Genomic DNA, 27850 nt, shown 5'->3' with positions numbered 1-27850 from the left:
TCAAGCCATGCTGTGGCAAGCATCCCAAATAGAGAATAGAAGAAGATAGGCATGGATGTTAGCTCAGGGTCAGTCTTCCTCAGCAAAAAGAGGAGGATTGGAAGCAGTTGTTAGCTCAGGGCTAATCTTCCTCAAAAAACAAACAAGCAAAAGAAAGTAAAAAAAAAAAAAAACCATGAAATAGATTTGCAAAAATAAGTGTCAGTCTTATTACTGTATCACACGTAAAATACAAAGTTATTTATAAGAAAGTTATATAGGAGTGGATCATTTTAAACACAAATTTTATATTTTATCTATGTTTAAAGTGTAGATTCCCAGCAGAATGATCTGAATTTAGGACTCTTAAATGACCTATGTTGCATGAAAGCAAATTTACTTATCACATCTGGAGGCATAAATGTTGGATTTTTGTTGGTTGCTAAGAACAGAAACTTTCCAGATAATATCACATGCCTACTTCTGTTCCTTATGTCTACGTTTTACCCCTGGAAAACCAGTTTGGGTGACAGTAACTGTATTGGGAAGTACAGTGAAGGCTTATGTTACTCCAGGTAAGATCTGACTACCTTATGCTCTAACCACTTCTGAAAAAGAGGTCCATTCTGATTTAATTGGTCTGGAATATGACTTGGCCATCAGTATTTTTTAAAACTCTTGGTGTGATTCTAATATGCAGCTTGGGCTGAGAACCCAGAACTCTCATGGTCTTTGGATTGTTAGTAATTGTACCTCTTTTTGAACACTGCAAGTTATCTGCCATGCATTTAAGAACATTCCGTGGTGCTGTGTAAGCAGCAGTCTGCCTGTGAGTGTTTGCTGATGAGATAGCCTGCTGCTCACAGCAGCATTTACTCTCTGAGGAGTGTGGGGAACCCCATTGCTGACCTTTGAGAGTTGCACTTAGTCTGAAGACTTACCTTTGTATAAACAAAAAGGAGCAATTCTCCGATTAGTATTCCAAGGAAATTAGAACTAAATTGATTATATGCTCCCCCTCCTCCCAAAACATGTTCATTCTGAAAGTACTATTTATGTAGTACATTTTTTCGTCGTCATGCCTATTTGGCAATAAATTATATTGTTTGAGAGGTTGTGTATTATAAAGATGAATTTAGAAAAGTCACAATCAGAATATAAATATGATGATTAGTGAAAGGTTAGAGCTGTGTGATGCCAACACATCCAGACATTTAATCTGGATGTTCTATCTATATAACACCAAACATTCTAACATTTGAAACTTTCAGATACTGCTTTTAGCTAGATAAAATGTTTGGATAGTTGAATTAGTCACTCTTCATTGTAGTTCTTTGACAAGTGTAGACACATAATACTTACCGTGTATACCTTTTCATAATATCTTTAAAGCCAGGGATCTTGTTTTAGGCTTAATTTTGTGTTGGGTTTAGTTTGAAGTTAAAACGTTACGGGTAAATATATTTTCCTACTGTTAACTATATTCGTTCTCCATGATTTCTTGCAGTTCTTGTTCACATGCACACATATTATTTTATACAATTATAATCAAAGTCTGGGTATATTTTTACTTTTATTGTTAGCGTTAATAAGCATTTTTTCATGTTCCTTAGGCTCCATAATTACAGTTGTTACTAGCTACATAATATTGCATTTGCATTGAGGTATTTGGAATTTTTAATATTATTACTTCAGATTATATCTCTCATAGATACTAACTTTTGGATTCTTGTTTAAATATTCTTTTTCAGAAATGGCCCATGCGATCAAGATTATACATTGGTGCTACTGGTCAGTTTCTGAAGCATTCTGTCTCTGGAGAAAAAGCAAATCATGGCAATACTCCAACAGACTCACAGCCTTAGGCTCTCCCCTGATGGCGCTGGTAAAAAGTAGTGTCTATTGTTTTTAAATAGTATGAAATCATTCTATATTTATTACATCAGACATAACAAACGTCATTTATGAAAGTTTACATATGAATCCATAGTTGGGTGTTTAGATTTACTTGTCTAATCTAAACAAATGTGGAATGAAATAATCAGTCTTGCATAAAACACCCAGCTCATCTACTCAGTGTGAGAGACAGTCACTACTATATAGTGCAGAAGAAACTATCGGGAAAAAAGGGAAAGACACACAAAAGCAAACAATTGTGTATATATTCAAAGAATACACACATTTTCTGTAGTGTATCCATTACAAACTGGAAAGCTAATATCTATCAATTCAGTCTTCCTAGTTTAAAAAAATAAAAGCTGTGTTTGTAATACACCAGTATTTCGTTTTTGTGAAAACCAGTCTGTGCTTAAAGTTGGTCTAGGAAGCCATTTCACTTGGAAGAGGTGAGATCATTTATTCAGTTTTAACTGAATATGTGTGAAAAGACTGTTGAAGTAATGTGATGATGCAGTAACTTCTATAACTAGTTAATTTTCCCTCTTAGAAAACTGGTTTGGAGTGTTAGAAATGGTTTGCTTTATAAGCCAGGGCTTGGCCACCTTCCTAGAGGATTGTTAAATATCTTACTATGTTTCTAAGTTGTGGAAGGCATTGGGAATCCCTACAGTCCAGTGTGAACAGGAGCTGGGGGCGTCCTCCCTGGTCACTCCATATTCACCCCACTCTCTTTCAGGTCGTGGACTAGGTGAGCAGGTGCAGCTGCAGCCACCAGAGAGAGAGTGGCATGTTCAGGCCTCTCCGGGCCCTTGAGTGAAGCCCTTGTGAGCCTCATAGTCGCAGCTCTGGGCAGGCTCCTCTCCCCTTGTCAATTGCTGTTCACAATCTACCTTCTTAGCCATTATGAAATGGGGGCAGTCCTCTGATTTGGGAATTCTGGCACTGATCTGCACCTTGAGCGAGTCTGAGGACAGAGCGGCCATCCTGAGATTCATTAGGCCAGAGCAGACCCCCCTGAATCTGCCCTAATTTGAACCTACAATCAGGGAAGGCCCTCTGCCGTGGGCCTCTCCCACCGCCCTGCACATCATGTGCCCAGGGAGCAGCTGTTCTGCCTGAGTGCACACTTGGTTTCAGTTTTCAACAGGAGCTTAGGGGTTCTAGCCGTGAAGCAGAGGTGTTTCTCAGGGAACGCACTGGATCTCAAAACAACAGGGTGCAAAAGAAATCATCAGTCTCTTTTGTCATGTCTTTGCTGACTTAGATTCTTTATCTCCCTTTCTTGTTTTTCTCCTCCATCTTTACTTCCCGTTTCCAACTGTAAAGTTCATTTATTTCTCAATAATTCACAGTTTTAAAGTTGCTGAATGTGATCCAAAATTAGCAAATAGGAAGTATATTAATGGACTTGGTTGAATTAGTATAGCAGTTGAACTGCCATTTTATTTTCTCCTCACCTCACTCTTCTTCCAGCTTTTGGCAATGAAATGAAGTAAAAGACCGTTTGAAGGCAAACGCTGTCATTCAGTTGATTCAGCGAACGTGGCCATGTTTTGGCTCATATCTGATGGCTAGTTTGTAATTTTTATTTTAATGTGAATATACTCCTTGTAATGTGACCCAAGCATTTCTTTGAAAGAAAAGGCATACAATAAGAGCTGTCTATGTATTAATATGTAGCACAAATGTTTGTACATTTGAATATTGGTGAATATATTTACCCACTCATATAACATTGAAAGGAATAAAAAGTAAATTGAAATGTGGATTCAGCCATTCACTATTATAAGTTATTGGCATAAAAAGTGCCAAGAATAATCTTTTATCTTAAGGAATTAAATCAGAACTTTTTTAAAGTTACCTGAAAATGAACTGTAAACACTAAATTTGATAGCAAGAATTTAAGAAAATTGGTTTTCTTGCTAATAATCTATTTGGCTACAGTTTTTAAAGTGTTTAATTGGGGAAAAATGATTTTTGTTGAATGAATTATCGACTTTTCTAAATCATCCTGTTAAGTAGTTAGTTAAACTTTGCTTTTGACAGTATTACTTTTTATTTCTTCTTGTCCAGTTACAAATGTTTTAATGCCAAAGAAGTATATTTCTGTCATATGTTTTCATGACATTTTATTAAAATGCTAAATATTCCAACAGCTTTTGGTAGGTTGGAAAATCTTAAAGGAGAAATTGCATATTTTCACCCAAAGGTTCAAAGGAGTATGCTGTTTTAATTAGTGGTGCATGGTCAGGAAAAGGTGTTTTACTAAAATAAAATAAAGCACTAATCTGAAAATTAATTTAGTCTGTTAAATTTGCCTCTGTGTCTGGATATTTAACAAAAACTGAAAGTGCATTTGAAAATCTTTTCAGAAGATAGATACCTACTTGGCATTGGTTTCTTCACCATGCTGTCCTTGATGGAGTATATAAAAGGACTGGGAAAAGGGTATATTTGGATCACAGCATTTTTCTGTAATCTACAAAGGAAATCCTCAGTTAAATTTCTGTCAATTCACTCACTCTCTCAGTGATATGACATACATTTAAAAATCTCCTATAATGATAATTTGGGAGGATAAGGAAATGCCTTTTTAGAGGCGTAGCCAGTTCCAGCAGACTTCAGAAATATTTGTTGTTGGGGCTGGCCTGTGGCTGAGTGGTTAAGTTCATTCGCTCCACTTGGGCGACCCAGGGTTTCGCCGGTTTGGATCCTGGGCACGGACATGGCACCGCTCATCAGGCCATGCTGAGACAACGTCCCACATAGCAGAATCAGAGAGACCTACAGCTAGAATATGCAGCTATGTACTGGGGGGCCTTGGGGAGAAGAAGAAAAAAGAAAGATTGGCAACAGATGTTAGCTTAGGACCAATCTTAAAAAAAAAAAAGAAATGGCCAGTTCCAATCCTGCGTATATGGAGATGGAAGGAGACCTACCAACAAGATTCAAGTAAAATATATATATGTATTTGTTGTTTCTTTTTCTGATTATGAAAATACTTATAGTGAAGTTTATTCTGTGTCAATTGTACATCAATAAAGCTATATTAAAAAACGTATGTGTACCATTTAAAAAAGTAAATTTAATAACAAAAAGGAATGAAGTGGAAAGTAAAAGTCCTACAGTGGGGGTGGTGTTTGGGACAGAGTAAAGGTGGGATATCCCTACTACATGGTACTTGATAATAAAAAGAGTGGTTTTGCATTTTTACGAGGCTTTTTTGACCCAACTACTTTAATCTACAGAGTTACAGATATCCTAAACAATGGTTTTCTTATCTGTTCATGGAGACTTTATTTAAACTTAGAAGAAGCTGTTTGAAAAGAAAATAAATGCTGATTGACCTCACTGCAATGCATAGTAATTATTTTAGTTGAAATTTCTTCTTAGGTTAAATTATTCAATATTTTCTCTTTCTCTCAAAGGATCTCATTTTGTATTCATGAAAGCAACTAACCAGTTATTATCAATTAAAGAGAAAGTTTTCAGGCTTTAATAAGCGTGCTCTCTCTCTTTTTTTTTTTTTTTTGAGTGGGGAAAAGTAATATTACATACATTTTCCAGCACGTTATTTAGTCTTTTCTTTAGGTCTCTGTGTATCACAGTGCCATTCTGAGGAAATAAGCCTCTATTGACAAAACATCTCTGCAGTGATCAACGTGGTTCTCTTAGAAATCAACACATGAATTGTATTTGACATCATTATAAGACAGTTCTTGTTGGCTTTATATAAAATTATATTGTTCTTAGCTGGCAGGGAGAAGAAATTATAAGTCAAACAGATGGCTTTTGCTCCAAATTTGTATATTGGATATCTTATTTTGAGAGGATGGCTTAATCTAAATGCTCTTTCCCAATCATATACAGGTTATTGCAAATTATATCAATCATGTGTTTTATTTGAAAAGCTGTGAACTTTGGCTCCTTCAGCACTGGCAGATTCCATCTTAATCTAGAGACAATTTTTTTTTTTTAATCATTGCTCGAGGATCTGCTAACTACAGTCTCCCAGATGATTTACAACTAGTAGTGTACTATTGCTGTCTTTATGGTACACAGTTTTGATTTTTAGTTGTTTTTGTTGTTATTGTGACATTAAAAATATACAAAAGCTAAGATTCCAAATTTTTAAAAGCACTAGGGGAATATTATAAAGTATATCTCAAAAAAATTACTTTTATTTTGCTGTATACTGGTAGTTGGTGGTCTTATATGTGATATTTTTTTTACTGAAAAAAAATAAATGCCCCTTAAAGCCTATAGATTTGCTTCCCATAAACTTTGAGTATGACACAGATGGTACTGCAGCACAGTTGGGAATGAGGGACATTAAGTATTCTTGCCTAACTACATAAACCCGGGAAGGGCTTCCCTTCCTATGTTTACACAAGTCTTAGTTTCAACCCATAAGAGAAACTAGCTCGGTGAAATATGCCTCAATCACTCATACTTTCATTATAAATTATACCATAGCACTTAGCTGTCAGAAGCTTTTAAATTATAAACTGAAGAATAATCTTAACTATTAGGCTTAAAGATTATGTCAATAGTCATTTCCTGTGCACATGAATGTTACTGAAGAAACTCATGCATTCCCGCCCTCTCAGGACCAAGAAATATGTCTGTGGGGAGCTCTGGGGATGGACTTAAATCACTTGTCTCTGTACTGGGGGCATTTAAAACAATGTGAGGCCTAAATAAGAATTGATTTTAAACATTCTTATTTTCAAATAGGTTCTGAAATTGCTCAATTTAAAAATTTTAAATGTGTTCTATTATAAGGAACCTCAATACTTTACATAGAGGGGTATATCATGTGGGTCAATTTTTTTTAATTGTTACATTCTTTTTAAAAGGCCTGTGCAAGATTGTTTCTACTCTGTATGCAACACATCTGTGCCTCTTGTTGATCTTAAGACCCTATACCAGAGTTGTCTTGAAACCTGGGCTATAACCAAGTGAAAAAAGTGGTGTGCAATCACAGAAACAGGAGAGTCAAGAGAGGGAAGAAAGATGGGAAGTGGGAAGCTATTTCCAGTTCCTCCTTTCAGAAAGAGGAAGCCTGTTCCACCAGTGTCCGATCATTGGGGTATAGGTGTGAGGTTCTGGGACATACAGGAGACACTGCCTTGACAAGGAGACCTGACTTCAGCTCAAGACCAGAACAAGAAAAAAAGCTGCTTATGCTGTGCCACACCTAGCCTGAGAGGTCCAGAGAGCAGCCACACCGGGTCTCAGGGACAACTAGGCCAGGTGGTTCTGTTTCCCTCTCCAGCCAGACAGCCAATGCCAGAGGCTGGACAATGTCTAGAGTGACGGCGTTGATAGGAATGCCTTGACCCAAGACAGGAAACTTCTTGTCACCTTAAGAACTGCTGATCTCTTTCCCCAGCCCAAGCAAGCCCCACTTAGATTTATGGCCACTCTGGGGACACACACTTGGATTACATTAGTACCCTCCCTTCTCTTGTTGAAAGGAGCAGAGCTTCCTGCGAGAATGAATGGTGAGAGGAAAGAGCTTGTTACTCGAGATCCATGTTTAGTCAAACTTAAGGAGGGGGAAAATGGAGAGGTAAGAAGGGGTGAAGTAAGAGAGAAATTGTGGAAAGAGACCTAGATCCCACTTCCTAGTAGGGGATGAGTTTGGGATCACTTATGTGAGTGAATTTTGTTAGGGGATGCAATAGTTTACTAAGGAGAGGAGGGGATCATCTATTTTTAATTATTAAACTGATTCAGTGGCCTAGTCACTGAATTAAGGGCCTCTGGTTAAGGGCACATTGCTCTTAGAATGAAATCATTGTGTACCTTTGAAGTCACAAAACTGACCTTCAGAATCTCTAGCAAGATAATGGACCTAAAATTCAAACTTTATTAAGAGAAGAAATCAAATTCTAAATCCCAAATTTACCCTCTATGTTTAGGAGCCAGATTGGAGGTGTATAGAGTTTTACTCTAAGTGGTAACAGAGAGAGGGAAGGTAGGGTCAGGGTGAGGGGCAGACGGGGAAAGTCTCTGCTGGCATCTGCCTTGGGTACAGTGGGGAAGAGTGGGGCAGGGAGGAATTGGAGACAAGGGCTGGCCTTGCCACGCTTCACTAGGCAGAGCCTGGGAGGCTGCAAACACTCAGAAGTGTTGGATTCTGCCCAGAGCCATGCCAAAGTGGGGGGCCAGGGAGACACCCACATATTGGGTAGTGAGAGGCAATGGCTGAGGGAAGAGACAGGTGGCAGCCCACAAGCTGCCACTGGGTGCAGAAGCTGCTGAGGGTACCCAGGCCAAGATGCCAGGGAAATGGCAGAACACAGGGCCCTCAAAACAGGAGATTGTAATTAGGACAAAGGGCCTCAGCAGTGACACCAGCACGACACCAAGGTAACAAACACATTATTTCAAAGTCAAGTCTAGACCCAGAGGACAGCATGGGAGCCCGCGGTCCCACCTTCTACCTTACGATACATAACTTCTCCCTGCAGCTACCCAAGGATCAAGGGGAAAGGGCAGGTAGGAAGCTCATTGAGAGGGGGAAATAGCCCTGATAGAGTTACAACTTTTACCTGACTGAATACAGGCATACCTCAGAGATAGTGGGGGTTCAGTTCCAGACCACTGCAATAAAGTGAATATTGCAATAAAGTCAGTCACATGAATTTTTTGGTTTCACAGTGAATATAAAAGTTATGTTTACACTATACTGTAGTCTGTTAAGAGTTCAATAGCATTGTGTCTTAAAAAACAATGTACATACTTTAATTTAAAAATGCTTTATTGCTACCAAAGCCAGAGAAGGACAACACAAAGAAGGAAAGTACAGGCCAATATCATGGATGAACATAGATGCAAAAATACTCAACAAAATATTGGCAAACCAAATACAGCAATGCATTAAAAAGATCATACACCATGATCAAGTGGGATTTATACCAGGGACACAGGGATAGTTCAACATCCACAAATCAATCAGTGCGATACACCACATTAACAAAATAAGGAATGAAAACCACATGATCATCTCAGAAGACTCTGAGAAAGCATTTGACAAGATCCGACATCCATTTATGATAAAAACTCTCAATAAAATCAATATAGAAGGAAAGTACCTCAGCATAATAAAGGCCATAAATGACAAACCCACAGCCAACATCATACTCAATGGGGGAGAACTGAAAGCCATCCCTCCAAGAACAGGAACAAGACAAGGGTGCCCACTCTCACCACTCTTATTCAACATAGTACTGGAATTTTTGGCCAGAGCAATTAGGGAATAAAAAGAAATAAAGGGAATCCAAATAAGCAATGAAGAATTGAAACTCTCACAGTTTGCAGATGACATGATTTTATATCTAGAAAACCCTAAAGAATCCATCAGAAAACTATTAGAAATAATCAACAATTACAGCAAAGTTGCAGGGGACAAAATCAACTTACAAAAATCAGTTGCATTTCTATACTCTAATAAGGAAATAACAGAAAGAGAACTTAAGAACACAATCCCATTTACAATTGTAACAAAAAGAATAAAATATCTAGGGATAAATTTAACCAAGGAGGTGAAAGACCTATACAATGAAAACCCTATAAGACTTTTCTGAAAGAAATCAATGATGACATAAAGAAATGGAAAGATGTTCCAGGCACATGAATTGGAAGAATAAATACAGTTAAAATGTCCCTATTACCTAAAGCAAACTACAGATTCAATGCAATCCCAATCAGAATCCCAATGACATTCTTCATGGAAATAGAACAAAGAATCCTAAAATTCATATGGGGCAACAAAAGACCCCAAACAGCTAAAGCAATCCTGAGAAAAAAGAACAAAGCTGGAAGCATCACAATCCCTGACTTCAAAATGTAGTACAAAGCTATAGTAACCAAAACAGCATGGTACTGGTACAAAAACAGGCACATAGATCAGTGGAACAGAATTGAAAGCCCAGAAATAAAACCATACATCTGTGGACAGCTAATCTTCGACAAAGGCGCTAAGAACATACAGTGGAGAAAGGAAAGTCTCTTCAATAAATGGTGTTGGGAAAACTGGACAGCCACATGCAAAAGAATGAAAGTAGACCGTTATCTTTTGTCATACACAAAAATAAACTCAAAATGGATCAAAGACTTGAAGGTAAGACCTGAAACCATAAAACTTCTAGAAGAAAATATAGGCATTACACTCTTTGACATTGGTCTTAAAACAATTTTTTCAAATACCATGTCTACTCAAAGAAGGAAAACAAAATAAAAAATAAACAAATGGGACTTCTGCAATGCAAGGGAAACCAGGATCAAAACAAAAAGACAACCCACCAACTGCGAGAAAACGTTTGCAAATCATCTATCTGACAAGGGGTTAATCTCCCTAATATATAAAGAACTCATACAACTCAACAACAAAAAATCAAACAACCTGATCAAAAAATGGGCAGAGGATATGAACAGACATTTTTCCAAAGAAGACATACTGATGGCTAATAGGCGCATGAAAAAAATGTTCAACATCACTAATCATCAGGGAAATGCAAATTAAAACTACAATGGGATATCACCTTACTGTTAAAATGGCTATAACCACTAAGACAAAAAATAACAAATGTTGGAGAGGTTGTGGAGAAAAGGGGACCTTCATCCACTGCTGGTGGGAATGCAAACTGATGCAGCCACTATAGAAAACAGTATGGAGATTTCTCAAAAAATTAAAAATAGAAATACCGTATGACCCAGCTATCCCACTACTGGGTATTTATCCAAAGATCTTGAAATCAACAATTCAAAGAGACTTAGGCACTCCTATGTTCACTGCAGCATTATTCACAATAGCCAGGACATGGAAACAACCCAAGTGTCCATCGACTGATGAATGGATAAAGAAGATGTGGTACTATAGATACAATGGAATACTACTCAGCCATAAAAAAAAAACAAATTGCCCCATTCACAACAACACAGATGGACCTTGAGGGTATTATGTTAAGCAAAATAAGCCAGACAGAGAAAGGTGAACACGGTATGATTTCACTCATATGTGGAAGATAAACAAACACGTGGACAAAGAGAACTGTTTAGTGGTTACCAGGGAGAAGGAGGTTGAGGAGTGGGCACAAGGGGTGAAAGGGTGCACTTACATGGTGACTGACAAATAATAACTTACAACTGAAATTTCACAATGTTGTAAACTATCATGACCTCAATTAAAAAACACACATACACAGTAAGAAAAGTATGAAACTAAATCCAAATCTTTTGCAGGATGAGTTGAAAGAATGTCACAAAAAAAGATTTTTAAACAAACAGAGAAAATACTTTATTGCTAACACAGGCTAACTATCATCTGAGTCTTCAGCAAGTTGTAATCTTTTTGCTGGTGGAGGGTCTTGCCTCGATGTTGACTGCTGTGGACTGATCAGGTTGGTGGTTGCTGAAGGTTGGAGTGGCTGCAGCAATATCTTAAAGTGAGATGACAATGAAGTTTGCCGCATCATTGACTATTCCTTTCACAAACAATTTCTCTGTAGCATGTGATGCTGTTTGATAGCATTTTATCCACAGTACAACTTCTTTCAGAAATGAAGTCAATCCTCTCAAATCTTGCCACTGCTTTATTAACTAAGTTTATGTAATATTCTGAGTCCTTTGTTGTCTTTTCCACAATCTTCACAGCATCTTCACCAGGAATAGATTCCATCTCAAGAAACCACTTTCTTTGCTCACCCATAAGAAGCAACTCCTCATGTATTACTTTTATCATGAGATTTCAGCAATTCAGCCACATCCTCAGGTTCCACTTCTAATTCTAGTTCTCTTGCTATCTCTATCACATCTACCCTTATTTCCTCCGCTGAAATCTTGAACCCTTCAAAGTCATCATGACGGTTGGAATCAACTTCTTCCAAACTCCTGTTAATGTTGATATTTTGACCTCTTCCCATCATGATTGTTCCTAATGGCATCTAGAAGGGTGAGTCTTTTCCAGAAGGTTTTCAATTTAATTTGCCCAGATCCATTGGAGGAATCTATGGCATTTAATATTTCCTAAATAATAAGACTTGAAAGCTGAAATTACTCTTTGATCCGTGGGCTGCAGAATGGATGCTGTGTTAGGAGGCATGGAAACGTTAATTCATTGTGCATCTCCATCAGAGCTTTTGGGTAACCAGGTGCATTGTCAGTGAGCAGTAATATTTTGAAAGGAATCTTTTTTTTCTGAGCAGTAGGTCTCAACAGTAGGCTTAAAATATTCAGTAAACCATGTTGTAAACAGATGTGCTGTCACCTAGGCTTTGTTGTTCCATTTATACAGCACAGGCAGAGTACATTTAGCATCACTATTAAGGGCCCTAGAATTTTCAGAATGGTAAGTGAGCATTGGCTTCAACTTAACCTCACCAGCTGCATTAGCTCCTAACAGGAGAGTCAGCCTGTCCTTTCAAGCTTTGAAGCCAGGCATTTACCTCTCCTCTCTAGCTGTGAAAGTCCTAGGTGGCATCTTCTTCCGATAGAAAGCAGTTTCATCTACATTGAAAATCTCTTGTTGAGTGTAGCACCTTCATTAACGACCTCAGCTCGATCTTCTGGCTAACCAGCTGCAGCTTCTCCATCAGCACCTACTGCTTCACCTTGCACTTTTATGTTGTGGAGACGGCTTCTTTCCTTAAACTTCATGAACCAACCTCTGCTTACTTCAAACTTTTCTTCTGCAGCTTCCTCACCTTTCTCAGCCTTCACAGAATTGAAGAGAGTTAGGGCCTTGCTCTGGATTAGGCTTTGGCTTGTAGGAATGTTGTAGCTGATCTGATCCTCTATCTAGACCACTGAAACTTCTCCATATCAGCAATAAAGTTGTTTTGCTTTCTTATCATTTGTGTGTTCACTGGAGTAGCACTTTCAATTTCCTTCAAGAACTTCTCCTTTGCATTCACAACTTGGCTAATTGTTTGACGCAAGAGGCCTAGCTTTTGGCCTGTCTCAGCTTTCGACATGCCTTTCTCACTAAGCTTAATCATGTCTAGCTTTTGATTTAAGGTGAGAGATGTGTGACTGTTCCTTTCACTTGAACACTTAGAGGCCATTGCAGGGTTATTAATTAGCCTAATTTCAATATTGTCGTGTCTCAGGGAATAAGGAGGCCCGAGGAGAGGGAGAGAGATGGGGGAACAGCTGGTCTGTGGAGCCGTCAGAACATGCACAACATTTATTGATTAAGCTTGCTATGTTATATGGGTACGGTTCACCGTGCCCCAAAACAATTACAAAAGTAACATCAACGATCACTGATCACAGATCACCATGACAAATATATCAATAATGAAAAAGTTTGAAATATTGCGAGAATTACCAAAATGTGGCACAAAGACATGAAATGAGTAAATGCTGTTAGAAAAATGACGCCAACAGACTTGCTTGATGCAGGGTTGTCACAAACCTTCAATTTGTAAAAAACACAACGTCTGTGAAGCACGATAAAGCAAAGTGCAATAAAATGAAGTGTGCCTGTATTTAACTGTCTGCCTACTTGGCAGATGTTCTTCCTCTTCAGGGGTGGGGATCCCTGAACAAGATGAGGATGCATACAATATGTAAAGAAAGCTACATTATTTCTCTCACACTTGAGTCATGGTGTGGACATTTTAACCCAATTACACCATTGAGATTGACTATCTGTATTGACAGTTTGCATCTTAATTGTGCAGTATTCCATTTTGTTTGACCTTATAGTTTAGAACACACCTAAATGATTGAATGATGATACTGAGGACATTTATGGACCTTTGCAGATGGATTAGGGAAATTCACAAAATATGAGAAGCTTGCCCATAATTGCCCAGCTAGTCAGTGGCAGAGCGAGGATGCAGACTCACACAGGCTCTGAGAATCTGGTTCTCATCCTCTCTGCTAGGTTGCCTGCCCTGGTAGCTGCCTGGGTGTTTCAGGCACTCCAGTTTGCTACCCCCAGTCCACTTGGAAGACATCCTTCTTTGCCACAGCTCTCTCACTGTGATAAGCACTTGGCTCAGTGTCTGCCCTCAATACATTTCCCTTGCTTTTCCTCCCTTTCTCCTCAGTTCACATAGTTGGCGTGAAATAATAGCTGAGAAAGTGAGAAAGCTCAGTGTGGGTCAGGTGTGTCTTCTGGCTGGTTAGCTCTATTAGATGAGCAGTTAGAGATGACAAAGGGAAGCACGACACAAGAAGCCATAAAGGAAAAGCTAGGTAATTTTGACTATATAAAAATAAATTCATAAAAGAAAAAAACATAAGGTGAAAAGACAAAAAGAGGATACTAAGGGAAAAAGTCACAACACATATAATAATCACAGTACCAATTTCCTTTATATAAAATTAGCTCTCAGAATTTAAAAAGAAAAAGGCCAGCAACTCAGAAAATTCCACAAATGGTATGAATAAGCAGTTCATAGAAAGAAATCAAACAGCCAATATCTTTATGAAAAGATACACAAACTCACTCATGGTGAAGAAATATAAATTAAAAAGCAATGAAATAACGTGTTTCACTTATCAGAATGATACAAACTATCCAGGTATAAGATATAATACAACATAGTGATTATAGTTAACGATACTATACTATATCGTATATTTGAAAGTTTCTAAGAGAGTAGATCTTAAAAGTTCTCATCACAAAAAAAAAATTTGTAACTATGTGAGGTGATGGATGTTAACTAAAATTATTGTGGTAATCATTTCACAATATAGACAGGTATCAAATCATGTTGTACACTTCAAACTTATACAACATTATATGTCAACTATATGTCAACACAACTAGGATGGGGGAATGGTTAGTTGGACTCAGAGGGTAAGTGATGGTGACTAATTTTTCTGGCATGTTGGAATTAACTTGTTTTAACCAGGCCTGTAATGCTTGAGCATGTACGTTTTTGATGAAGCTGAATCTCTGTAATTTTTATCCTCCTGCCTTTTTTTTCCCCTCTCCCAGATAATACTAAATAGAGGAATGTGAAAAAAAAAAAGGGATGATCCAAATCTAAAATATCCATTTTTGGTGAGAGTGAGGAAATGAGGACTGTCGCACTGTTGGAGTATAAACTCTTTTAAATACAGTTTGGCAGTATCCCTAAATATTTTCAGTGTACACACTCTGACTTAGCAATTCCAGGTTAAAGAATTCCCCTAAAGATTTACTTACTTTCACAAATGTATGTAAGAATAATTACTATAGCTCTTCATCATCTTTCGCCTCACAATTTGCAGATTTAACAGTTTTCCCCGCCTTGAGAACGGGTGCACCGAAGTACCCTATCAAAAACGCAAACCTGAGGATGTAACACGCTTTCTCAAATCCCTTCAATGGTTCCCCATCATCTGGGAGGATGTCCAACCCCTTAACCCCAACCTATATCACCCCCCTTATTCTCTGCCACTTCCTATTTTACGCTTTAAGTTGTTGTAAACACAGACACACACACACATGCTATTTCATGCCTCGGTGGCTATATCCACCAATCATCAGTTGATCCACAAATTTTTTTTTTTAATACTATGACATGCATTGTTCATTGCTTTCTATATCAGTTAGGAATTGCATTCAGCCACTAATAAGAAAGACCTAACCATAGTGGCTTAAATAAATTACGACTTTTTTCCTCTCATGTAAAAGAAATCTACAAGCAGGCAGTCCAGGACTGCTAAGATGGCTTCTTAAAGTTATCGGGGTACAAGTCCTCTACTTATTTCTCATTGGCCAGAAGCGGGTCACAAGGTCACTCCGAGGTGTAAGGAGGGTATATCGGTCTTGACTTGGTTGGGGTATTCACTCTAGTTAGCTTAAAAAGAAAGGGGCCTATTATAGGGTATTAGTGACTTGCAGAATCCTTGGGATGAAACAGACTTGGGCTGGATTTATAGGAACAATTTCCGGTCATTCCATGGAACTGGGCTGGAATGACCAAGGCATTCCAAGGCAGCTGGAACTTCTGCCATGATCTGAACTCTGCCTGCCAAATGGGAAGCTGCCCCCACAATGGCAGCCTCCCGAAGCATGCTGCCTCTGCTGCGCACGTCAGCAAAATGGATGCCTTGTGGCCTGCTTTTCTCCCGACATAACTCAATTTAGAATTCAGGTTTTTATTGGCAGGACCTAATTCACATCCAGAATCCCAGTTGCAAGAGACTTTTGTAATATATAATACTTAGCTTTTCATTCTCTGAAGTACAGAAATGCAGATAAAAGGAGGCTGGAATAATTATTGAGTGAGCTAGTCCCCAGGATCCACCGCAGGAGGCAGAGAAAGCAGGAAAACAGATTGAAATAACTGGCTCAGCTCTAGAACTAGGCACATAACACAAACAAAATCAGGTTCCATTATCAGGGAAGAAGGCTGGGGGTGGCTACCAGACAGCAACAAGCGTGTCTGCCATAGATACGCAGAGTCTTAAGATATCAAGGAAGGCTTTTCTGAGAAGGCAAAGAGGGACAAGAACACTCTAGGCATAGGGAAAAGCAAGTGAGAAAAACATGCTGCTTTGAATGAAAGCCTGTGGAGAAGGCGAGAGGGTGGTGAATATATCACGTATATTATTTCATTTAATGCTCACAAAAATCCTGGGAATAAGTACTATAGTATTCCTAATTTTCAAATCAAAGAGGACCTTGAAAGACACATTAAAGGATTTGGATTTAAGAGTAGCCAGAAATGTTTCATAGAAATGCAGTGTTGGCTGTTGGGGAGCTGTTGGAAAGCACAGTAGAGTGTAGACTTCCAAACAACGTAAAACACTGTAAATAAAATTCAAAAATAAAACAGACTGGAAAAAGTTATTTGCAATACATCTAACTGTTAATTGACAAAAGATTAGTATCCAGAATATATAAAGAAATCCTATAAATCAATTTTAAGAATTACAAATAATCCAATAAAAAATTGGGCAAAAGCTGTGAAGCCTATGATTTACAGAAGAGAAAACCTAAATGATTAAAAGTATACCAAATTTTTTTTTGCTGAAGAAGATTATCCCTAACATCTGTGCCAATCTTCTTCTATCTTGTATGTGGGTCGCCACCACAGCATGGTGGCCAATGAGTGGTGTGGGTCCGAGCCCAGGAACCAAACCTGGGCTGCCAAAGTGGAGTGCACTGAACTTAACCACTAAGCCACAGGGCCAGCCCATGAAAAAAGAGTTTTAAGGGAAAAATAAAACATATGTAAAGTTATCTTTTCAACGTCATGGCAAATGCAAATTAAAATAACAATAAATACCATTTCATATTTATCAGATTGACAAAAATGTTTAAATTCTGAAAAGAGCAAGTTTTGACAAGGGTGTAGTACAACCACTTGGAAAGCAATTTGACTATATTAAGTAGGAAGATGCATTTATCCTTCAATCCTTCAACCTAGCAATTCAACTTCTAGGGACAATGGTGTGCTGTGAGAGCCAACTTAACTATTCAAGTATTCAGGTATCTGGTGAGCCAGTTGTTAAACAGTAGCTTGAAATCAGCCATGATGGAAATATTTACATCGTGGAAATCTGCATATGCTACAAATCAGGGTTTGGGGTTTTCTTTTTAGATCTTGTTTACCAAAACACCACTAGACAGAGAGAGAAATTCTCATGCATATGTCCAAGAAGGCGTTGTAGAAGAAACACTCAGAATCTACACTGTTTAAGCTTAATGGGATGTTAATTTCAGGACATGATTTGTATTAGATCATCACTGAGGTACAAATAACATCGTAATTTAACCTTAGTTTGATTTTTTCAGTTACTCCCACATTCTCAACTCCCTATGTAGTCATTCTTAAATAATTTTTTTAAACAGTGAGAAAAGTGTATTATTTCACGTAACAAGAATCCTACGCTGGAGTGGCTCCCTGGCTGGTGACTTTGGTGACTATTTGATGTCTATAAATCGCTGGTCCCTTCTTCTTTCCACTTTGCCATCTTTACCAAGCTCCCTTCATTTAACAAGAGGGATGCAGCAATGCCAGAAATTCTTTCACAGATGATAATAGCAGGGGAAGAAGAGCTAGTTCTTCCTATATGTGTCTTTTCATCAAAGAAGAAAACTGTCCCTGAAGTCCCCTAGCCAACTTCCCCTCAGTCCCACTGGTCAGCTCAAATAATGTTAGTAACATTCCACTACGTTCAGAACTTGTCATAGGATTTAAGTGGTTGTTTTCAAGGCTTACTCTTAACAAAAAGGTTAAATTTTTAAACAGAAAAGGAAAACCCTAGCATCTCATGTTGACAATTAAAGCCACTCATTATTTTAGATCCGGGCAGAAATCATAAGTAATTTAGGTAATTTTCACCAAAATTATCTCAGTAAAGTTCACGTACTTCAAGTGTTTAAGAATCAACTTTCATTCAGATCAGTGCTCTATTTTCTGACAATTTAATGTATTTTTCACAGATTTGGAACTTTAACCTTGACGAGGTGTATAAATGCTATGATTATCTTAATGTCAATATTATGTTTAAAAATAATCTTGCCTGAGGTAAAAGGATCTTATACATAAAAGTCATGCATTTCTGACTAAGGTCATTTACATTTCTCTTACATTAACTCTATTTTAACACGCTTACTATTGAGCACGAGAAAGCACAGGCATGTGGTTATTATAGCCAACTTCCTTCTAGGTCCAGCCTCATTTTCTCTGCAAACGTCTAGGGAAACTAGGAAGTTATCAAAATCACTCACTAATATGAAAAAGGACTGAAGGTCAAATGTATTAATTTACTAATGAGATTTACATGTGTCAGTGCAGACTATAGATTCTGACAGCTTATAAGAAAATAATATCCTGGGGCTGGCCCGGTGGTGTAGTGGTTAAGTTTACACACTCCAGTCCAGTGGCCTGGGGTTCACAGATTCAGATCCCGGGCACAGACCTAGCACCACTTGTTGAGCCATGCTGTGGTGGCATCCCACATAAAATAAGGGAAGATTGTACAGGTGTTAGCTCAGCAACAATCATCCTAAAGCAAAAAAAAAAAAAAAAAGAGGAAGATTGGCAACAAATGTTAGCTCAGGGCCAATCTTCCTCACAAAAAAAAAAAAAAGAAAGAAAGAAAGAAAATAATATCCTATATGCCCTGAATCTACACATATGTCTAGCTACAAAATGTAAACTTTCTAAGATAATCCTAGTTATATTATCAAAGAATAGCTTTTTTTTAAAAGATTACTTTTGATAAACTGCTATATAAGAGTTAAACCATGAAACTTTTCCCTTGAAGTTGTTTTAGTTGTATTTGCAATGGTGAGTGTTGACTCAGTTCAACAACTTAAGACCAGCAACCCCCAGGGATGCGCTCATTGCTGGAAAATACCAAACACTTGTCATACTGCCAGTCAGGGGTAAATGAGAGTGGTGGGCTGAAGGGGCAAATCTTAGGAATGGTCTGTTTTTGCAGTCAGAAGAGAAAATGTACTACTTTAATAATTTTTTAAAATGTAATCTAATTATAAAATTGCATACACATAATAAAAATCCAAACAGTAGAGAACAGTACATGATAAAAATAAATCACTTTCCCCACAAACTCCAAGTTTCACTCCCTAGAGGCATGCATTGTAAACAGTTTCTTTTGTAACCTTTCAAAAATATTCTACCCACAATCACAGACGCGCGTGTTCTTTTTATTGAACCAAAAATGAGATTTTACTAAGTACCTTCTGCACCTGACTTTTAAAATTTGATATCTTGAAAAATTTTCCAAATCAGCACATACAGATCAATGATTCATTTTATTCATTCAACAGATATTTATTAAGTGCTAAAGACTGTATTAGGTGTTAGGAATAAAAAGGCGGACAAAACAGAAAAGGTCTTTCCTCTCACAGAATGTATATTCCAGTGAGAGCAGCAAGCATATATAAGTTAAAAACAAACTAACAAACAATTTAATTGCAGGTTATGAAGGAGACCAGAAGGGAGACGTTTTTATAGTGGGCCCACTTTAGACAGGTGGGGCAAGTGTCGCCTTAATGAGAAATTGACATAGAAGCTGAGATCAAAGAAAGGAAAAAGTCAGCCATTCAAAAATCTGGGTCAATGGGGCCGGCCCCGTGGCCAAGTGGTTGGGTTTGGGTGCTCTGCTTCGGCGGCCCAGGGTTTCGCCAGTTCGAATCCTGGGCGAGGACATGGGACCACTCGTCAGGCCATGCTGTGGCAGCATCCCACATGCCACAGCTGGAGGGACCTACAGCTGAAAGTGCACAGCTATGTGCCGGGGGGCTTTGGGGAGAAAAGGGACAAACAAAATCTTTAAAAAAAAAAAAAATCTAGGTCAAGAGAATTCCAGGCAAGAGCAAAGGCCTTGAGATGTGAAAATTGTTTGGCATGTTCTAAAACTAAGAGGAAGCCAAGTTGACTGGTGTGTAGTAAGAGAGGGGGAAGCAAGAGATGAGGTAGGCCAGGTGAAGGTGTGGATATTTTTTCTCTTTTTTTTGTGAGGAAGATTGGCCCTGAGCTAACATTTGTTGCCAATCTTCCTCTTTTTGCTTGAGGAAGATTGTAGCTGAGCTAACATCTGTGCCCATCTTCCTCCATGTTGTATGTGGGACACCATCACAGCATGATTTGATGAGTGGTGTGCAGGTCTGTGCCCAGGATCTGAACCTGCGAACTCCAGGCCACTGAAGCAGAGTATGCGGATCTAACCATTACGCAACCAGACCAGCCCCCTCTTTTTTCTCTCTTTTTTTTTTCCCCTCCCCAAAGCCCCACTGCGTAGTTGTACATCCTAGTTGTAAGTCGTTCTACTTCTTTGTGGGATGCCGCCACAGCATGGCTTGATGAGTGGCGTGTAGGTCAGTGCCCAGGATCCAAACCAGTGAACCCAGGCCGCCAAAGCAGAATGTGAGAACTCAACCCCTTGGCCAAGGGTCCGGCCCCTCTTTTTCCTCTTTTTTTTTTTTTTCAAAGATTTTATTTTTTTCCTTTTCTCCCCAAAGCCCCCCGGTACATAGTTGTATATTCTTTGTTGTGAGGCCTCTAGTTGTGGCATGTGGGACACTGCCTCAGCGTGGTTTGATGAGCAGTGCCATGTCTGCACCCAGGATTCGAACCAACGAAACACTGGGCCGCCTACAGCAGAGTGCGCGAACTTAACCACTCAGCCACGGGGCCAGCCCCCTCTTTTTCCTCTTTTAAGAATATCTTTTATTTTATTTTTATTGTGGTAAAATACACTTAACGTAAAAATTACTATTGTAACCACTTTTAAGTGTATGATTCAGTGGCGTTAAGTACATTCACAATCCATTCACAAACCATCACCACTATCCATTTCCAGAGCTTTTTTATCATCCCAAACAGAAACTCTGTACCTATTAAACAATAACTCCCCATCCATTCTTCACCCCAGCCCTTGGTAACCACTCTTCTACTTTGTACCTCCACAAATTGGCCTGTTCTAAATACCTCATAAAAGTGGAATCATATAATATTTTATCCTTTATTTATTTGTATATTTATATACAAATAAATTTATATATTTATATTTATATAATATATTTATATAATTTTTAATAATTTATATATAATATATATTATATGTTGTATATTATATATAATTTATATTATTTATATAATTACATTATATTTATATAATATATATGTTTATATATTTATATATTTGTTTATATATTTATATATTTATACATTTATATATTTATTAATATTATTTATTGATATTTATAATTATTTATATTTTATATTTCTATTATATAGAAATATAATATATATTAAATATTTTATTATAATATTTATATTATATTTCTATTTATAATTATTATTTATATTTATTATTTAAATAATATATATTAAATATGTATATTTTTATATAAAATTAAATATTTATGTCATATTATATATAATATATACATATTTATATAATATATATAATAAAATATAAACATATTTATATAATATATATAATTTATTTATATATAATATATAATATCCTTTTTTGTTTGGCTTATTTCACGTAGCATAAGGTCCTCAATATTCATCACATTGTAGCATATATCAGAACTTACTTCCTTTTTAAAGCTGAATAATATTCCATTGTATGTATAAAGCACATTTTGTTTATCCGTTCATCAATTGAAGGACATTTCGGTCGTTTCTACCTTTCAGCTTTCACAAACAATGCTGCTATGAACATTGGCATATAAGTATCTGTTTGAATCTCTGCTTTCAATTCTTTTAGGTGTATATCCTGAAGTGGAATTGCTGGATCATAGGGTAATTCTATGTTTAATTTTTTGAGGAACCGCCATACTATTTTCCACAGTAGCTGCACCATTTTACATTCTCATCAGCAATGTGCAACAGTCTCCATATCTCTGCCGACACTTGTTATTTTGTTGGGGTATTTTTGACAATAGCCATCCTAATGGATATGAAGTGGTATCTCTTTGCAGTTTTGATTTACATTTCACTAGTGGCTAGTTATATTGAGCATCTTTTTCATGTGCTTATTGGCCATTTGTATATCTTCTTTGGAGAAATGTCTATTCATGTCCTTTGTCCATTTTTGAACTGGATTGTTTGGTTTTATTCATTGTTGAGTAGTAGGAGTTCTTCATATATTCTAGATAGTAATCTCTTATCAGATATATGCTTTGCAAATATTTTTTTCCATTCTGTGGATTATCTTTTTACTCTCTTGATAGCGTCTTTTTATGCACAAACATTTTTAATTTTGATGAAATCCAATTTATCTATTTTCTCTTTTGTTGCCCGTGCTTTTGGTGTCATATCCAAGAAATCATTGCCAAATCCAATGTGATGAAGATATTATCCTGTGTTTTCTTCTAAGAGTTTTAGAGTTTTAGCTCTTAAGTTTAGGTCTTTGATCTATTTTGAGTTAATTTTTGTATATAGTATCAAGTCAGGGACCAACTTCATTCTTTTGCATGTAGATATCCAGTTTTCCCAGCACCATTTGTTGAAAAGATTGTCCTTTCCCCATTGTATGGTCTTGGCACCCCTGTCAAAAATCAATTGACTTATATGCAAGTAGATATTTTTTAAGTATAATGAGAAGTTATTGACAGTATTAATCAAGGTTATCAGGCACCCCTGAGTTTCTACATTGACTTTCTTAAGTCTCTTTGAAGGTGATAGACTTGTAAGGGAAAGGGGAATTCTAAATTCCAAAACCCATTACTAATAAAGCAAAGCTTAAAGGAGTAAAAATTAAGTTTTGCATAGGAAGAGGAATCTCAAGAGATGACTTAATGGAAGTTTCCATTAGAGAGGAAGAAGAAATATAAAGGCTTCAATAGAAAAAGAGAAAGAGAGAAGACGAGAATGAAAGGTTAAAAGTCAGGGATACGTTCATTACCTGCCTCCACCCTCAGCATTGGAAATGGTGGTCAGAAAATCCATGAATCTTGACTTCGGAGGTGAGATTTGGGGTGGACATGTAAATTCAAGCAATGTCAATATACGCTTTTATCAAAAGAAGTGGGAATGGATACTGGACAGCCAAAAATGAATAAATAAACTGTATAGAGAAACTAGAACATGTTTGTATGCTGCTGGAATGGTCCAGCGGTAAGGGAGAGATTGATGAGGCAGAAGAGGGGAAACCTGCAGGAGCTAGTCTCTGAGAAGGAGAGAAGGGTCAGGACCAAGCACCTTTGATAGGAGGAGGGATACTTCGGCCAGCAACAGGAGGGCAGAAGGAGGAAGTGGGCCCAGAGGGGTGCGGACTTGATGGTGAGTGCCCATCTGATGGCTGCTATTTTCTCAATGGAGTGAGAGGACAGAATGTGCCAGCTACCACTCTACTGTCTTTCATCTCCAGATTTACTCCTCTTGACCTGCTCTGCTATAATGGAGCTGGACCACGTAAACATTTCTCCTTTGCCAAGGGCACAGTGTTAAGGCTTGTCAGTAGAGGCTGCTGAAGGGAGACTCCAGGAAGAAGGAGCTTCTCTTCCTGGTTCTTGTTTGCTCCTCTCAACAGGTTCCTGCAGTGAACTGTGGCCAGCAGCATGTAGCACCTCCCTGTGGGTAGTTTCCCCTAGCAACTCCAAGGGTGGCTTCCCAGCAAGTTCTGCCAATCGGGCATCTCAGTGAACTTCTCTGCCATTCAGTGAGCCACAAGGTCTGGAGTGACCTCTACCAAATCTGTTTCTGTTAGGCTCTGTCTCAACTTAGAGACGGTGGGGCTCCCTATTTCTGCTATTTCCATAGTCTTTAGAATTCTCTTTTTCTCTTAATAGGTAACTTGTTGTTATAGTTAATAATTCTTTATATTAAACTTTTCCTGTTTAAATTACTGTGTGGTTTCTGTCTCGTCAGGGACTCCGACTAATACAAGTTATCAGGCAAGAGTGAAGGGGAGAAGAAAGAAGAAGTTTGAGGAGAGAGAGACAGGCTGAAGTAGTTTAAAAGAGGGAGTAAATAAATTTCCCAGGCAAGAGTAGGATTTCTATTCCATTGTATGGATGTACTATAATTAATTTTACCAGTGTCTGGACATGTAGGCTGTTTAAAACACACACAAACACACTGTGGATGTCTCCTCTTCTGATCTGTCTACCTGTGCTTTTGGAGACATTTATCTATTCCCTTCTGCCTCTCTCCCTCCTCTTTTTTTCCTTTCCTTTTCTTTCTTTCTTTCTTTTTTTTTTTGACTGCGGATTCTCTGAAAAGACTACCAAAATAACTGTTGGTAAAGCAATGCCAAATTTATCATTTATCACAAAAACTTGTAAAGGAGGGAGGTTATCCCTTATTGGAGAGTAAGAGAGACCACTGCCTTGGCAGGCTAAAAGCATCTCAGATGGGCAGGGCAAAGGCAGGAGATTTATGAGTTTTCTGGAGGATCTGGTTCAGGATGACTCTTTCAGTGTTGATGGGGCTTATTGGGTTTGGGAAAATTTCATGACATAATCCACGTAGACCTAGCTGGTGTGGGATTCAAAGAGAATTGTGAATAGTAAATAGTCATAAACCTAGTTGAGTAATCTGTGGTCCCGAAAAGGGCGTGTTTATTCTCCTAAGGGATAATTGAGTAGGTCTATGGTTAGAAAATAAAAAGGCATTTTCTAGAATTTGAATTAGGTAAAGTTCCTCAGATATAAGAGCAAAAGCAAACTTCATATAAGAAAAAATTGATAAATTGGATTTCATCAAAATGGAGAACTTCTCTTTGAATGACACCGTTAAAGGAATGAAAAGACAAGATACAAACTTGGAGAAAATATTTGCAAATCATATCTGACAAAGAACTTGTATCCCAAATATATAAAGAACCCTAGAAACTCAATTATAAAAAGACAAACAACTCAATTTTTAAAATGGGCAAAAGATTTGAATAGACATTTCATCAAAGAAGACATTCAGATAGCAAACAATCATGTAAAAATATGCTTATTATTCTTTAGGGAAATACAAACTAAAAGCACAATGAAATACCATTACACATCTATTTTTGAATGTAAAACAAAAAGACTGACCACATCACGTGTTGGCAGAAACATGAAGCAGTTGGAGGCCTCAAACATGGCTCATGGGAATGTAAAATGGTATAACCACTTTCGAAAAGAGTTTCTCACAAGGTTACACATACACCTAGCATGCCATGCAGCCATTCCACTCCTAGCTATTTACCAAGAGAAATAAAAGCACATGTCCATACAAAGACTTATATATGAATGTGCATAGTAGCTTTATTTGTAACAGCCAAACACCGGAAACAATCTAACGTTCATCCGTGGGTCAATGGATAAACAAATTATGGGATATCCATGTATGGGAGTATTACTCAGTGCTAAAAAGGAATTAACTGTTGTTATACACAACAGCACGGATGAATCTCAAAATAATTATGCTGAGTGAAAGAAGCCAGGTATAAAAGAGTACAGACTTATATGAATTCCATTTAAACAAATTACAGAAAATGCAAACTAGTCTACAGTGACAGAAAGCAAGTCAGTGGTTGCGTGGGGATGAGGTTTGAAGGCGGGGTTGGGAGGGGGCATGAAGGAGAAGTTATAAACGGGCAGGAGGAGATGTTTGGGGGTGATGAGTATGTTCTTTATCTTTAGTGTGGTGATGTTTCACAGGCATATACCCATGTCAAAACTTACCAAACTTTTCACTTTAAATATGTGAGATTCTTTGTATATCAATAATGCTGTGTTAAAGAAAAGTTATCTTTGAGGCAGAAGTTAAAGTGAAGTTAAAGAAGTTAAAGTGAAAATCTGTACTCATTCTCACTCTCAGAATTTCCACATCCTCCTTCACGCCCCTGTAATGTTCTCTCTCGTAGAGTAATTAGAAAAGAGTTCGTGAGATTCAGTGATACCCCCAAACCTTAAAGTTAAGATTACCCATTGCGGCAAGCACTGTTGATGGCCCACCCAGCAGCCATCCCCTCTCCTCTTTCTTTTCTGCCACAGCCCAGCTTCTCACGTTATCAGCTGATAATGCCTGGACTTGCAATCCAGTCATGGTCAATGGCACCTGAAGGGCATTCTGGGAAAGATTTTCCACCCAGATTAGAAAAGAAACACATGAGGAAAAATGTCCCTCTTTCCTGCCTTTGGATGTTGTAACAAGAAGATGTGATGTTTACAGCTGGGGAGCCTTCTTGCAACCATGAGGGGGAAATCAAGTCTCAGACAAGTTTGCCACAAACCAACAATATTGTGCTGCTGAATTAACCAACCCTAGAACTAGTTACCTCTGGATTTCTTGTAATGTGGAATAATACACTACTCATTTTTTTTTTTAAAGATTGGCACATCTGTTGCCAATCTTCTTTCCTCCTCCTTCTCTCCTCCTCCTCCTCCTCCTTCTTCTCCCCAAAGGCCCCCAGTACATAGTTGTATATTCTAGTTGTGAGTGCTTCTAGTTGTGGCATGTGGGACGCCGCCTTAACATGGCCTGATGAGCAGTGCCATGTCCGCGTCCAGGATCCCAACTGATGAAACCCCAGGCCACGGAAGCAGAGTGCGCAAACTTAACCACTTGGCCACAGGCTGGCCCTCACTACTCATTTTTTAAAAGCCATTTAATTGCATATCTTCTTACTTGCAGTTGAAAACAGATATTTATTTAATGAATGATATTATTCATCAATTAAAATAACTGACTTAATAATCTGAAAATGAGTGGCTGCAGAGTTTTAGGAACACCTAAATTTTAGTCATGGAATTTAATTATACCTGGTCTGAAAAAAGAACATACTAAGTCATTAAGGCAGTGGCCCCTTCCATATTCTGTCCTCCTAGGTCAGGTATCTCTTGGAAGCAGGGGCTAATGAATGCCATGAGAGCTCCCGCAGAAGGAGGAAAGGAAAACATATAGCAGTTGGGGAGCCATCTTGTAGGGAATTGTGGCAGAAGTGTCCATGCTGGTCTCCAGTTCCTTCTCATATGGCCCTGGGCACTGAAAACTTGCCTAAATTTGATGGGTGCAGCATCCAAGCTCACCCTCCCTACACCATTCAGTAATGGTGGCTCCCACACCTGCCCACCCAGTTGTAGGTGGAGTCAGTTGCCCAGGTTGTAGAAGTAATATTCAGTCAGGAGTCTTTGACAACAGGCTGAGGACCAAGCCACCACTGGGCGGAAAAAACAGTGCCCTCTTGGGTCCCCAATCAAACCATTTTAAACCCCTGTAAAGCATTCAACAAAAATTTTATATAGAGAAGAATCCTTCGGTAAAGTGAATATGATCACAATTCATTTTGCTAGGTTTAGATTTTCATACCGCGTTTCTTTGAGGCAAATACATTTCGTACTGGATTTTGTATTAATTCCTTAGAGTTCCAGTTGTTAAAGGAAAGAGGACGTGTCTTTTACTGATTCAGTTGTTTAATTGTATGCTTTCACGTGTATTCTTCCTGGCAACAAGATCATCAACCTGTCTCCTCCAGCACTGGGCCTGGTGCTTTGCAGCCAAGACTCAAGATAGTATAACGACTGAGATAAACAAGAAAAATAAAACAC

General features: G+C 38.0%; 1 protein-coding gene across 1 annotated transcript in view; it reads left to right on the top strand.

Annotated features, from left to right (window-relative positions):
* TCF24 (transcription factor 24) overlaps positions 1-1844 on the top strand; it is a 6812-nt gene extending 4968 nt beyond the window's left edge. Inside the window, exon 3 of the mRNA XM_046641754.1 lies at positions 1731-1844. Coding sequence (XP_046497710.1) covers positions 1731-1844 — 114 coding nt within the window. The remainder of the gene's footprint in view (positions 1-1730) is intronic.
* The last annotated feature ends 26006 nt before the right edge of the window (positions 1845-27850 follow it).

The sequence above is a fragment of the Equus quagga genome, chromosome 16, assembly GCF_021613505.1.
Source record: "Equus quagga isolate Etosha38 chromosome 16, UCLA_HA_Equagga_1.0, whole genome shotgun sequence".
Classification (NCBI taxonomy): Eukaryota; Metazoa; Chordata; class Mammalia; order Perissodactyla; family Equidae; genus Equus; species Equus quagga.
Note: the sequence above shows the minus strand (reverse complement) of the source record. Positions and strands in the feature narration are given on the sequence as shown.